The 14,156-nt window shown below is 42.6% G+C and overlaps 3 protein-coding genes across 3 annotated transcripts in view; all 3 read right to left on the bottom strand.

Moving 5' to 3' along the window:
• The window catches only part of LOC111237427 (protein NLRC3-like), a 9,955-nt gene extending 6,177 nt beyond the window's left edge, over positions 1 to 3,778 (bottom strand). Inside the window, exons 1-4 of the mRNA XM_022766518.1 lie at positions 3,545 to 3,778; positions 3,253 to 3,396; positions 1,743 to 1,966; positions 62 to 1,513 (exon numbers count right to left, since the gene is read on the bottom strand). Coding sequence (XP_022622239.1) covers positions 62 to 1,513; positions 1,743 to 1,966; positions 3,253 to 3,377 — 1,801 coding nt within the window. The 5' untranslated portion in view covers positions 3,378 to 3,396; positions 3,545 to 3,778. The remainder of the gene's footprint in view (positions 1 to 61; positions 1,514 to 1,742; positions 1,967 to 3,252; positions 3,397 to 3,544) is intronic.
• The window catches only part of LOC111237425, a 395,546-nt gene that overhangs the window by 31,382 nt on the left and 350,008 nt on the right, over positions 1 to 14,156 (bottom strand). The gene's annotated exons all lie outside the window — the stretch shown is intronic.
• Positions 7,085 to 10,812, bottom strand: crygn (crystallin gamma N). The gene is made up of 5 exons (XM_022766505.1): positions 10,792 to 10,812; positions 9,702 to 9,793; positions 8,802 to 8,958; positions 8,283 to 8,428; positions 7,085 to 7,220 (listed from the first exon to the last, which is right to left on the bottom strand). The coding sequence occupies exons 1-5, from the start codon at positions 10,810 to 10,812 to the stop codon at positions 7,085 to 7,087; spliced, it is 552 nt and encodes a 183-aa protein (XP_022622226.1).

Genomic DNA, 14,156 nt, shown 5'->3' with positions numbered 1-14,156 from the left:
TTCAGGTTGGTGATGGCTCTCTGGATGGTTTCTGGACTGTTCTCTGTCTGACCCAGCAGACCTCCTAAGAGTCTCTGGTTGGACTCCAGAGAGAGGCCATGAAGGAAGCGAACAAACAGGTCCAGGTGACCGTTTTTACTTTGGAGGGATTTCTCCATGGCTGCCCACAGGAACTCATCCAGGGTTAAATCAACATGTTTTTTCCCCAGGAAGTCCTTCAGGACCTCAGTCTTCCTGTTGGTGTAACAGTGGAACATGTAGACTGCAGCCAGAAACTCCTGAACGCTCAGATGAACAAAGCAGTAGACTGTTTTCTGGAAGATCACACTCTCTCTTCTGAAGATCTCAGTACAAAGTCCTGAGTACACCGAGGCCTCTGTGACATCAAGACCACACTGCTCCAGGTCTTCTTGGTAGAACATGATGTTTCCTTTCTCCAGATGTTCAAACGCCAGCCTCCCCAGCTTCAGAAGAACTTCCCCGTCAGCCTCCGTCAGCTCCTGTGGACTCGTCTCACGTCCCTCATGGTACTTGTTCTTCTTCCTCTGTGTCTGAACCAGCAGGAAGTGTGAGAACAGGTCAGTCAGGGTCTGGGGCAGCTCTCCTCTCTGGTCTGTGGTCAACATGTGCTCCAGAACTGTAGCAGTGATCCAGCAGAAGACTGGGACTTGACACATGATGTGGAGGCTCCTGGACGTCTTGATGTGTGAGATGATTCTGCTGGACAGCTCTTCATCACTGGATCTCCTCCTGAAGTACTCCTCCTTCTGGGCGTCAGTGAAGCCTCGTACTTCTGTTACCCTGTCCACACATGTAGGAGGGATCTGATTGGCCGCCGCAGGTCTGGAAGTTATCCAGACGAGAGCCGAGGGAAGCAGATTCCCCCTGATGAGGTTTGTCAGCAGCACGTTGACTGATGACTCCTGTGTGACATCAGACACAACCTCCCTGTTGTTGAAATCCAGTGACAGTCTGCTTTCATCCAGGCCGTCAAAGATGAACAGAACTTTACAGACAGCGAGCTGCTCTGCTGTGACCTTCTGTAATGTTGGATGGAAAACATGGAGCAGCCTGAGAAGACTGTACTGCTGATCTCTGATCAGGTTCAGCTCCCTGAACGAAAGCAGAACCAGCAGACTGACATCTTGGTTCTCCAAGCCCTCTGCCCAGTCCAGAGAGAACTTCTGCACTGAGAAGGTTTTTCCAACGCCAGCGACGCCGTTGGTCAGAACCACTCTGATGGGTCTCTGCTGGTCAGGTGAGACTTTAAAGATGTCGTGGCACCTGATTGGAGCGTCATGGAGGGTCTCCATCTTGGAAGTTGTCTCCAGCTGCCTCACCTCATGTTGGGTATTAACCTCTTCACTCTGTCCCTCTGTGATGTGGAGCTCAGTGTAGATCCTGTTGAGGAGGGTTCCACTTCCTGTTCCATCAGTTCCTTCAGTCACATGTTCACATCTGCTCCTCAGACTGATCTTATGTTGATGTAAAACCTCCTGCAGACCACTATCTGCTGAAAGAGAAGAGACAACGTCAGACTGAAGAAAGAGAATCTGAGAATCTGATGATTATTTTCATCAGCTGCAGAAAAACTAAAGACAAACAGAGAAAAGATTTTAATGTTGTGGTATTTATAATCATCTTAAAGGTCGATGCTGTGTGATGTAACAAATGACTCTGTATAAAACAACAGGTCCTAGTTTCAGAAATGATGACATCATCATACAGATGTTCAGTCTCACTTTGTTCAGTGCTGGTCTGACTGGCTGTCTGCAGTCCAGGTCTTGTTCTGGGTCTTTTTCCACACTGGGGACAGGAGGAGTCTCCTGAAGAACCAGACTGGTCCCAGTATGAGGTGATGCACTGTCTGCAGAACCAGTGTCCACAGCTGGTAGAGACTGGATCCTTCAGGACGTCCTGACACAGAGCACAGCTGGACACAGAGACATGGCTCCTCCTCTTCAGTCTGTGAAGACATTTCTTTATCACTACAATACTTTGTTGATTATTGTTGAAAAATATCCAGATGTGTCCAACACTGTCCAGAAGCTCTGATGGCGTCAAAGCTCCAGCAGCAGCTGCAGTAAATAGAGGAACTTCATGAGACTGATGCATTTCGGCTCGAGGGCTTCATCAGGGTCATCGATCTGATGAAGGCCTCGAGCTGAATGCTTCTGTTTCCTGCAGCTGTTGCTGGAGGTTTGACCTCTCTGGACTTCTTCCTCTCTCTGTGCACCTTGGAAGTAGATGAAGTCGTGACAGAAACTTTACTTTGTTTCATGAAGCTCTGATGGTCACAGAGAAAAGTCAAAGTGCAGCTTCTTTTCTGTTTGAATTCAGCATTCAGTCTGAATTAAAATGATTCATTTCAACACTAATCAACTGTTTCCTCTTCGGGGCGCCTCGGTGGCTCCGCTGCTCCAGAGCGAACCGTTAACACTGAGTCCTAACTGCAGTGGCCCAGGCTCCAGTCTGAGCTGTGGCCCTTTCCTGCGTCACCTCCTCTCTCTCACTGTGGCTGTCAAAATAAAGGCCCAACATGCCCAAAAAAGAACTTCAAGAACTTGTTTTCCCCATCTGGCTGTCTGATTAAACACTTAGTGATGGGCTGTAGCTTGCTATCAATACAAATGAAAGACTTCCTGCAGCTCCTTCACAGTAAAAGCCTTCTGTTAAGACTGAGCTGATCACGTCCTTGATGTTTTACATCAGTTTGTGCAGCTTAGCTTGGGTCAGTGAGGTTTGCACTGAGATTAGAAGTGGTCTGAAGAGTCTCAGACACACAGCGTGTAACAGATGTGTCTGAGGTGCACATCTGGACAGCTGTCTTTCCTGTACATTGTTCCCTTAACGTTTTCTGTCACTCTCTACTGTCAAGGATCAAATAACAGCATCAGTGGAGAAGTGGTCTGAATCTACACCTGAACATCTTCTGCCCTTCTTTGTCCACATTACTTTACTATGTGAGGAACAAGATCCAGGCTCAAAGGTCCACTTACTAATGATTCAGAGCTTTCAGATTTTTTAGACACTTCATCATGATACATGAATATTTTCTTAGTGTTCATTCTTGAGCTTCTCAGTTGTTTTATTAGAGAAACACAATCAATAGATTCTTGTTATAAAACCCACAAGATCCATTTCAGTTTGTAGTTTCAGGTGGTTTCTGCAGTAACTGCATCATTGATATAAATCTATTAGAAAATCATTTATCTTCCATCAGGTCAGTTTACAGTAGAAACTGTGTCTTACTGTGTGTGTGAAGGTCCAGGTTCATTACTGAAGTTTAGAGGTTCTCTGGACCAGTCACTCTTCACAGACAGACAGCTGGGGACTGGAGACTCTGCTCCGTCCTCGTCTTCCTCCACATCACTCATCTTCTGGACTTCAGTCAGTCTGAGAGGGAAACCAGTAACACTGACTGTGAGATCACACACACACACACACACACACACACACTCACACACTCTCTCTCACACACACACACACACACACACACACACACACACACAGTACTGTATAATAAAGTAAATAGTATAAAAACCTGGTCAGTGTTCTTGGGTTAGTTGTAGGTCCATTGTGAATATTCAACGTCGTGTCACAGACGAATCAAACGGTTGATTCTGACGGAGAGAACCGGAAGTACCACCTCATGTTATTTCCTGCTTTCCTCAGTGTCTTTGTTTGGACAAAAGTTCATTCTGACTCTTCTTCCCGCCACAGAGAGAAAACTGACTCTGACACTTTGACAGTAAAATAAGAGTAATGTTGTTTTAACGCTCCCCTGCCTCAGACTTCAGCTTCCCTCCTTCTGCTCCGTCGATTCAAAATGGAGTCTGAACTTTCAGTTTCACTTTTACCCGCCGATTCTTACAGGAAATCACGAGTCTGTGTACGTGTGTGTGTGTGTGTGTGTGTGTGTGTGTGTATCTGACTTTATGAAAAATATAAACCTGAATAACTTTGAAAAAACCCCAAACGTAATTTAACAAACCTGCTGCTGGAATGAAAGAAACTCCGGAATCCTTAAAGACTCTTTGAGCATCTGGATGCGTCTGTTGCTCCGTAAAAAAGCGAGATGTGCTGAGACTGCAGACGCAGCGGAGACAATCTCAGTCCTGGGAGATCCAGCAGCTGAAATGTGAATGTTGAGTTCAGTCAAAGGAAATCCAGAGAGGACATGTAAAATAATGACTATTTATTACACAAACTTAAAACTTCCACTGTGATGTAATATCAGCGTTCTGTACATAGATGAAAAACAAACACACTTAAACTAATTGGATTCCTCTTCACGTGCAGTCTGTCTGATTAAAGAAAGGCAGCTGCAATACTGCATCGATCCACAAGATGGAGCTACAACACAAACATTAACTGATAACCTGCAGGTTTCAGCACAGACTGATGGTCACATGTTTCAAAGCATCAAGACAAAATGAAATATTAAATACAAAAACTGTTGAAGATTTTTAGAAGTTTTCCCAAACTAGAACAGCAGACGTGCCTCCCAATATTTTACTAACTTTTAATTATTATCACAATTTTATTTGAAAGATTTTAAACAGTTTTAAAGAATCTGGCCAAGACCAGTGTCATCTTAGTTAAGTGCATTAGCTTTTAGAAAGTGATTTTTATTCATCACAGAGCTTTTAAAACTTTAACTCTATGATCTCCTCACACACTCCATGTTTCATTTCTGCAGATAAAGAATTTAGATGATTCTTAAAGCTTTTTAAAACTAAACACATTGTGTACCTGCTCTAAATCACAAACACTGACTGGTCTTGTCACGGTTATGAGGGGTTGTCAGGGTTTGAGGGGTAAGTAAGACCCAAGTGCAGCCAACAAATGGGAGACGGTGCAAAAGGTTTATTTAACTTAAAGCTTTCACACAACACTGGTGGAAAGAAACGATTTCAATAACCAAAAGTAACTACTTACAAAAACTCAAAATCCAAAACAGGCAAAAACTGGCAAACCAACTGAAAAGGAAATCGAAGCACAAGGGTTATACAAGAAACAGCAGGCCAAAACATGAGAAGCACAGGGGATGACAACAGGAGACATGAACAGACTGAGGACAAACCCAGAGATCAACAGACAAAGGGAAGCACAAAGACTATATAGACAAGGGAGGCAAGGGTGATTGAACACAGGTGAAACACATTAGGGCGGGGCAGACAATCACCACACAGAAACAGGACCAAGACAAGAAGCAAAAACACTGAGACACACAAGGAAACCAATTACAAAATAAAACAGGAAGTGAGAAAGTCCAAACAAAACTAACAAAAGGTGTCTGCCATAGCAAACCATGACAGGTCTCACCTGCCTCCTTTCAGTAGTAATTACAACACAGAGTACTGTCTCCTCTCCAGAAGCTGCAGGAGAATTCATATCCCTCACACAGTCCACAGCCTCATCAGTCCTGACTTCATCTTCACTGATGGACAACATGAACCGCAGGAAGGTGTCTCAGGTGGGAGGGGTTGGACTTCAGAGCTGAGGCCACGACTTCACAGTGAGTCTCTGAGAGTCCACAACCAGCAAACCTGTCATGACACGTTCATTACACAGAGTCATTATGTAAGAGGACACTTCATATTGACTTCAAGCATGTGATGATCAAACAGTTTGACACGTCCTGTGTTGATCCATATTCTCTCTTCATCACTGGTTCAGTTCATCTGATCTCACTGTGTTTGACAGGAAACAATCATTCTCATCAGTCTCTCTCACACCTGCAGAGTTTCAATCCTCTTTCAGATGAAGAGAGAAGATGTGGTCACAGTCAGTCTTCCATAATGTCCACAGTCTGTCAGTGAGATCTGATCCATGTGGTCTCCACAAAGTTCCCATGAGGCCATGTTGATTGGAAAAACACTGTTTTAAAGTGACAGCAGGATATTTTCACTGAGTTCAGCTCAGTGAACAATGACAGTTGGTAAAGATGATCTGTGTTTGATACCTGCTGCTGTCAGCTTCACCATCACATTTCTCCCGCCAAGTGTCTGTCTGCTGGAGACCGAGGTCATAGCTACAAGTCCGTTAGGTCATCATGTAACGTCAGCTGACTGAACTATAATTAGTTGTTAAAGACTGTTGTTGATAAGAGACACGACTAGGCTTTCATAAAACGCTACAAGTTCCCGCTTCTGGGAGTGAAATAAAATCCAAGTCTCCCGCCGAGCGTCAGTCTGCGGTTCCGGGTCACAGCCTCACAGCAGAGACAGACCTTCTTGGAGACCTGCCTCTGACTCAGTGCCATACTCTCGCGAGATCTGTCAACTGTCGACATCGTTTGCTAACGAGATGTTTAGATGGACCACAGTTATTTTTGGATTGACTTACTTATACGTGAAAACACGGATTAAACTTTAAAAAGTAAATAAAACTTGTTTCATTTCTCAACAGCTGCTGAAACAGAGTATTAGCCTATTAAACTGACATGACTTTGTCCTGGGCTGATCAGATGTTGTTAGTAGATCGTCATCGATGACGTCAGGTCAAAGGTCATCATGTCAACTGACCGGCATCCAGGTTTTTTTTTTTTTTTTTTTTAAATATTATTGATTCTTAAAGGCTTTAATAAAACAAAACAAAACTAGTACTTTTGACCTTTTTTTAAAAAAAGTAACTGTCTGTTTTTATGCTGCATTTAATTCCTTTTATTGTATTTATTTTATTTATATGTATTCATATTTTGCTATGTGTCTTATTTCAGAAGTTATGTTTGTTTCCTCCAAAGTTTAAACTAAGAGAATTGCAAGTAAAAAAGCAAAGACTATAAAGGAAGTCTGTCGCACGCAAATGGTTTTTCTGGCTTCCTATATTGCTTATTAAATTATTTATCGTCTGACACCTTGCTGGGTCCCGATCCTCGGGTTGGGAACCATCAGTCTAAATACCCAGCGTGCTGTGGCCACACAAAACAACACACACACAGAAAGTGTTTGATAAAAAACCTGTTTTCTTATTTTAGTTTGGGTTTATTTATTGTACATGATGACAGCAGTGGTAGAAGTCACAGGAGAGTTTGTGGGGGTGAGGGGTCAGGTGGGGGTCAGAGGTCGGGGGGGGGGGGTTAGAAGTAGTTGACGACTCTACGGATGGACTGGATGTTGGGGTTCTGGGCCTGCCACTCGTTGTGGCTGCTGTAGTCTCCACGCTCCACGATGTACATGCGACCGCGGAAGTTTGGCTCCTCGTACATCACCCAGCTGAAGACGGAGAAAGTAGATTTTCATAAATCTGTTAAATCCTGTCAATGTTATTATTGATTAATCCACTTGATTTTCTTCATTAACTGATTATTTCTTTGGTCTATAAAATGTCAGAAAATATAAAAACGCCAAACCCATTTTCCTACAATCAAAGTTACACATTTAAAACATATTTAGGAAGTGGACTAATTTAATTATTATTATTTATTTATTATTTACTGTTATTATTATTATTACCAATGAGCTACTGACATCCATCCATCCATTTATCCATTCATCCATCCATCCATCCATCCATTCATCCATCCATCCATCATCCATCCATCCATCCACCCACCCATCCATCATCCATCCATCATCCATCCATTCATCCATTCATCATCCATCCATCCATTCATCCATCCATCCATTCATCCATCCATCATCCATCCATCCATTCATCCATCCATCCATTCATCCATCATCATCCATCCATCCATTCATCCATCCATCATCCATCCATCCATCCATCATCCATCCATCCATCCATTCATCCATCCATCATCCATCCATCCATCCATTCATCCATCATCATCCATCCATCCATTCATCCATCCATCCATCATCCATCCATCCATCCATCATCCATCCATCCATCCATTCATCCATCCATCCATCCATCCATCATCCATCGTTCCATCCATCCATCCATCCATCATCCATCCATCATCCATCCATCCATTCATCCATCCATCCATCCATCCATCCATCCATCATCCATCCATTCATCATCCATCCATCCATCCATCCATTCATCATCCTTCCATCCATCCATCATCCATTCATCCATCCATTCATCCATCCATCCATCCATCCATCCATCCATTCACCATCCATCCATCCATCCATCCATCCATCCATCCATCCATCCATCATTCATCCATCCATCCATCCATTCATCCATCCATCCATCCATGCAGTTGCCTGAGTTGTTGAAGGGTTTTCATGTGTTTGATTTCTGGCCTGTTCTGTGCAGGTCCATGGATCTGGACCTGTGGTTGTAAAATGTGTGAAACTCACGCTCCGTCTCCGTAGACTTTGACGGAGTTGATGCAGTTCTTGGAGAATCCGCGGCTCTGCAGGAAGGGACAGTCATCGCAGATCTCCACGCACTGACCGGAGAAGTTACAGGCCTCGAACAGCTCGATGCGGTAGTGCTCACCGTGCTGATGGAGAGAGAGGGAGGGAGAGAGAGGGAGGGAGAAGGAGGACAGGTCAGAGCAGTTTTTCTGCCTCCATGATGAACATGACCGCCACTCCAACTCTTAGAAGTCACGTTTCCATCTGAATGTGCCGCACGTTTCAACACAACTTCATCCAATTTACTTTAAACGTTTTTTCTGTAATATTTTTCATTTTTTTCTTTTGATATCTGGTGTTTCCGCTCATGAACTGGTGGAGGGAAATCCATCATCACATGGCGGAGCAGTGAATCTGAAGGGTTCGTCCTCCGGGGAGCATGAAAGTGTTTATCAAAGTGAAAGTTGTGACCTGACAGGTGGAGCAGTAAAGGACATAAACCCCGTCGGAGGTGTTTACCATGCGGATGGGCTTGCAGGATCCCATGTGGTCGTTGTGGGAGTTCCACCTCTGGAATTCGGGGTACTCTCCGTGCTCCAGGATGTACTGCTGGCCCTTAAAGTCGGGGTGGTCGTAGCAGATCCAGGCGCCGCTCTCCACACGGATAGAGTTCACCCTGAAAACACACCAACGATTAGGCTCCAGAAACTCTCACGTTTTTCACATTAACAGTCCTGTGTTCTTTCCTTTATAGGTAGGCTTTTAATGTGAAAAATCCCCAGGAAGTGTTGTTAGTTCTGTTATAAATGGAAGGTGTTTGAGCAGAGTGTTTTTTCTGATTTGAGTGCCGGCTCAGAGGCAACAGGGGGATTAACTGTGAGGTGGTATCTGGTACAGATGATTTCTGCTGTCCAGATGTGAGGTTGTCACACAACGTCAGTGATGTTGTGGACTATAAGGAACCAGTTTCTCTGAAGATTTAGGTTTAGTTCCTCAGCAAAACAAGTCAAGTACTTTTATTTTAAACCAAATCACATATTTGCAGAATTCAGCTTCACTTGTGTGAAGCATGATAATGTTTTGTCCAGTGTGACAGAATAAGGAAGTAAAAGTTTATTTTGCTTTAAGAAGAGAAGTCCATGTGACTGCAGCCGGGCGGATTCTGCATTAAGGGAATAAAGGGAATATGGTACTGATGAATTATCCATGAACTTCTGCAGCTCATTATCTGTGGAGCTCCTCTGGACTCAGTGTTCAGGGGTCAAAGGTGAAAATCCTCACAGCTCTAAACGGTAGATCTCATGAAATCTCATGAAATACATCCCCCAGAATATTTCTGTTGTTCAGAAGATGTGGAGGACGAGTGTCGCCAGGAAAACATGAAATAAGTAAAATCATGCTTGTTTGTTTTTCTGTCACCTGTTCATGAAGCCGCGGTCCTGGAAGTTATCACAGTCTCCTCTGACCTCCAGCTTCCTGCCGGTGAAGCACTTCCCCTCATAGAAGGTAATCTGGAGGGAAAATAAAGACACACACCATCACTCACCTGTATCTGCTTCTACAGGTACAAATCCTGTCACATGTACAGGGAGGTTTTATAGAGCTGCTCCTGACACTGTAGAGATTCAGTTTAGACTGAAATCTGTTCAAATACATCCGTGCCTATATATGTATATATTTCATATAGTTTAGTCTTTCAGTACAAATGTTAATATGTGCATCAGGCCAGAAACAGACAGGATCCAGTCGACGTCTTGCGTCTTGTGACAGCGTCCTGTCTTCAGCCGGCTGCTTCAGTGACGTCCGTCTTATTCATTTCATTTTCATCACTGATTAAAAAAACATCCCTGTTTTTAAAGAGCAAGTTAACAAGAACATGTTTTTGTGACCACGCCCAGCAGTGATGTCACAGCGTACTGCCACGCCCTGCAGTACAGTTCTACATCGCTACAGCAGGGTGAGAGGTTCAACCAGAGCAGGTCAAACACAAGACGCTAAGTTACAAAGTGGTGAATACGAGGTTATTCAGAGAGAAGTTCGTCACGCCACCAAACACCCAGATTTACTCGTCGTTCACCACAACCACAAACCCTCTGAGATAAACCTGCAGGTTTTCCTTTTATCAGCCAACTAGATTTAAAGGTCAGAACAGGATTTTAATCTGGTTTCTGTCGGAGAGAATAACATTCACTTTCATTGTTTTCATTCAGTCATCCTCAACTTTACAACTTTGAAATAGATAAACTTTCCTTCAGAGCTGCAGCTGCTTCGCTCATCACACCAAACTCTTCAAAAGTCGAGCAACTTAAACCGATTCAAACTGACTGCCTGACCTGACTTCCACCCCAGACCCATGAAAAGAAAACTTTCAGAGCTGAATAAAATGTTTCCCAGCGGCTCAGTCCAGTGTCAGATGTAGCAGAGGCCCCTGTTGATCCAGACTGTGACCCCTCAGTCTCCAGACCGTCCACCCAGCAGCTGAACCTCCACATCTCTCCGTCTCACTCACCTTTCCAGAGTACTGCGACATTTTTGCCCACTGGATGTCGTCCAACCTGGCCCACAACCACACACACAGTGTAACAGAGAAAAAGTTGGACACCCCAATATATACGGCAGGGGGGCGAGCGAGGGGCGAGCGAGGGGCGAGGTCCAGGCCAGACGGACAAAAGACGAGGCTTTAAAGGTTTCTGCTGCCTCGGCGCTTTCCCTTCATCCTGATGTGTCTGCTGATTCTGCTGTGTGCGTGTGTGCGTGAGTGTGTGTGTGAGTGTGTGTGTGTGTCTGTGTGTGAGAGTGTGTGTGAGTGTGTGTGTGTGTGAGTGTGTGTGTGAGTGTGTGTGAGTGTGTGTGAGAGTTTGTGTGAGTGTGTGTGTGAGTGTGTGTGAGAGTTTGTGTGAGTGTGTGTGTGAGTGTGTGTGAGTGTGTGTGTGAGAGGGTGTGTGTGTGTGAGTGTGTGTTTGTGTACGTGTGTGTGTGAGAGGGTGTGTGTGTGTGTGGTCTCAATAGAAAGTGCTTGGCCTGAGCTTTGCAGGGTCAATGATATTGCACATGCCACGCTTCTATAGAGACAGACAGGGACAGTGAAAGGACACATACAGAGCTCTGACTGTCAGTCTTCACATATACAACATTTATATAACGTTTCTTACGGGCTACATGAAACTTTAATATAATATATATTATATATATAAAAATGTTTCTAAGTTTTTCTTATAAATTTCTCTTTGATTTTAAACATGTGTAACTTCACATTCTGGGAAAGTGTCTCAGACTTTGGGATGTATATAATATCTACATATATTAGATATATTATATTATATTATATTATATAAGCAGACATTCATGAATTTATATATTTGTAGAGGCTATATATATATATAAATATATGAAATAGTTACAATTTCTAAAAGTTTTCATATATAATTTTTGACATATATGTACATTTAAAATAAAATGTATACTTCATATATGGAAATTCTATGGAAGTGTTTCTTCTTCTTGCCATGAATCATGTGACGACCCCTCAGATTTACCTGGTGACCCTCCGGAGGGGGCCGACCCCCAGGTTGGGAACCAGTGGATTAAAAGGTCCTGCTGCTGCCCTCTGCTGGTCTCAGGTCACAACACCACCCACACTGTGGCACCAGTGGAGCTGCAACGATTTGTCAATTCATTGATTATTCTATGATAAATATGAATAATTAATCAAGTTACGACAGTAAACTGAAATATTCATGAGACAAAATGTTTCTCTCTTTATCAGTTTCAATAAAATACACAGAGCAGATGTTTAGCCAAACAATAGAACACAGCTTTAATGAGAACAATCATAAAAACACAAATATTTCTTCATTATTCATATAAAAAGTGTTTTCTTATTTAATATAGAAGAGTGATCAGTTGAGGGGGAGCAGCAGACAGTGATGTCATCTTCAGTAAAGAGTTAAACCTTATATTCATCTATTGTAGCCTCATTAACTGATATAATAAACATCATTAACTGATATAATAAACATGGTCAATTTAATTAAAAATAAATTCATCCTTTTTAAAATCCATTTTTTAAGGTAATGATGCAATTACAACATCCAATCCCGACCTAAACTCGTCCTAAGAATCAGAATAATCTTATATATTATCTTAATATTTCATTCAGCTTTTGCAATAAATAGATTTTTTGGTTCATGCATTGTTTTCTGCTCCATCTTAATAATTTCTGGTCTCTGATTCAGCTAATGTGCCGGTCAGATGTTTTATTCCAGCCCCACATTGACATGCAGCAAACGTCAAACCAAACCCCATTTGGAAATCTGTTAAGTGAGCGTTGTCGTGCAAATTAGCCACTAAACCAACATCGTGAAAAAAGACTTGATGCCTTTTTGAAATTCTTAGTGCCTTATAGTAAATTCTGCTCAACAGTAATTCACAAGAAATGTATTTATTTCAATTAAATCAACTTTCAAAGCCGCTCTCTTCTGCCCTCCAGGGTTTTTTCATGGAGCAAGAAGTTGTAAGAATTCAACAGAAACCTAAATTTCCCTCCAGCTCCCTGTTGATGTTTAGAAAATGTACAGTTCACAGTCCAGGCTGAAACATCAGCTCTGAGTTTACAGAAGATTTCTGTGTGGAGGATTCCCTTTGATAAAACATGCTCCGGAGGTTTTCAGTCCATCTTGTGTAACAAAGATAAAACAGGGATTATTTTGTTGGTATTTAAGAACTACGTCTCCCATGAGGCTTTAACAGTGTTTCTTTGGGCTCATGGACAGATGTGTTGTAGATTTCCAATGTGCATATCAACATTAAATCAGAACATTTTTGAACAGTTTGGTGTAAATATCTGAGCTGTCAGTCGGGCGGCAGCGGGGAGCGAGGGGGGAGAGGAGGAGAAGAGAGAGTTAATACAATGGTCGAAGTGTATAATTTAATAAATTACATGCTTTTAAAATACCACTTTTTTAAGTGTTGATATTGTTGAGTGCAATTTGCATGGAGATTGCATGGTGTAGTCTTCGTTTGGATCGGTGAAACTCGTGCTAGTGAGATCAAATAATTTGTTATATATTATCTTAAATATTTCAATTCAGCTTTTTGCAATAGAAATAGATTTTTTGTGTTAATGCTTGTTTTCTGCTCCATCTTAATAATTTCTGGTCTCTGATTCAGCTAATGTGGCCGTCAGATGTTTTATTCCAGCCCCACATTGACATTGCAGCAAACGTCAAAACCAAACCCCATTTGGAAATCTGTTAAGTTGAGGCGTTGTCGTGCAAATTAGCCACTAAACAACATCGTGAAAAAGACTTGATGGCCTTTTTGAATTGCTTAGTGCCTTATAGTAAATTTCTGCTGCAGCAGTAATTCACAAGAATGTATTTATTTCAATTAACATCAACGTTTCAAAAGCCGCTCTCTTCTGCCCTCAGGGTTTTTTATCATGAGAGGCAAAGAAGTTGTAAGAATTCAAACAGAAACCTAAATTTCCCTCCAGCTCCCTGTTGATGTTTAGAAAATGTACAGTTCACAGTCCCAGGCTGAAACATCAGCTCTGAGTTTAGCAGAAGATTTCTGTGTGGGGAGGATTCCCTTAGATAAAACATGCTCCGGAGGTTTTCAGTCCACTCTTGTGTAACAAAAGATAAAACAGGGATATTTTGTTGGTATTTAAGAACTACGTCTCCCATGAGGCTTTAACAGTGTTTCTTTGGGCTCATGGACAGATGTGTTGTAGATTTCCAATGTGGCAATCAACAATTAAAATCAGAACATTTTTGAAACAGTTTGGTGTAAAATATCTGAAGCTGTTCAGTCGCTGCAGTGGACGGTGATGGGGCAGAGGTGGTGCCGAGGTGTTGGGCGGTTGGTTGGGCT

This window comes from Seriola dumerili, unplaced genomic scaffold (assembly GCF_002260705.1).
Source record: "Seriola dumerili isolate Sdu_G_001 unplaced genomic scaffold, Sdu_1.0 BDQW01000859.1, whole genome shotgun sequence".
NCBI classification, from domain to species: Eukaryota; Metazoa; Chordata; class Actinopteri; order Carangiformes; family Carangidae; genus Seriola; species Seriola dumerili.
Note: the sequence above shows the minus strand (reverse complement) of the source record. Positions and strands in the feature narration are given on the sequence as shown.

What these genes read in the sequence shown, in the direction of transcription:
- crygn (XM_022766505.1), bottom strand. Translation starts at nt 10,812, where the DNA reads ATGTCGCAGTACTCTGGAAAG. An exon ending in GACCGCGGCTTCATGAACAG is followed by an intron (nt 8,959 to 9,701) that starts GTGACAGAAAAA and finishes GTGTGTTTTCAG; the next exon opens with GGTGAACTCTATCCGTGTGG. An exon ending in AAAGTCTACGGAGACGGAGC is followed by an intron (nt 7,221 to 8,282) that starts GTGAGTTTCACA and finishes CTCCGTCTTCAG; the next exon opens with CTGGGTGATGTACGAGGAGC.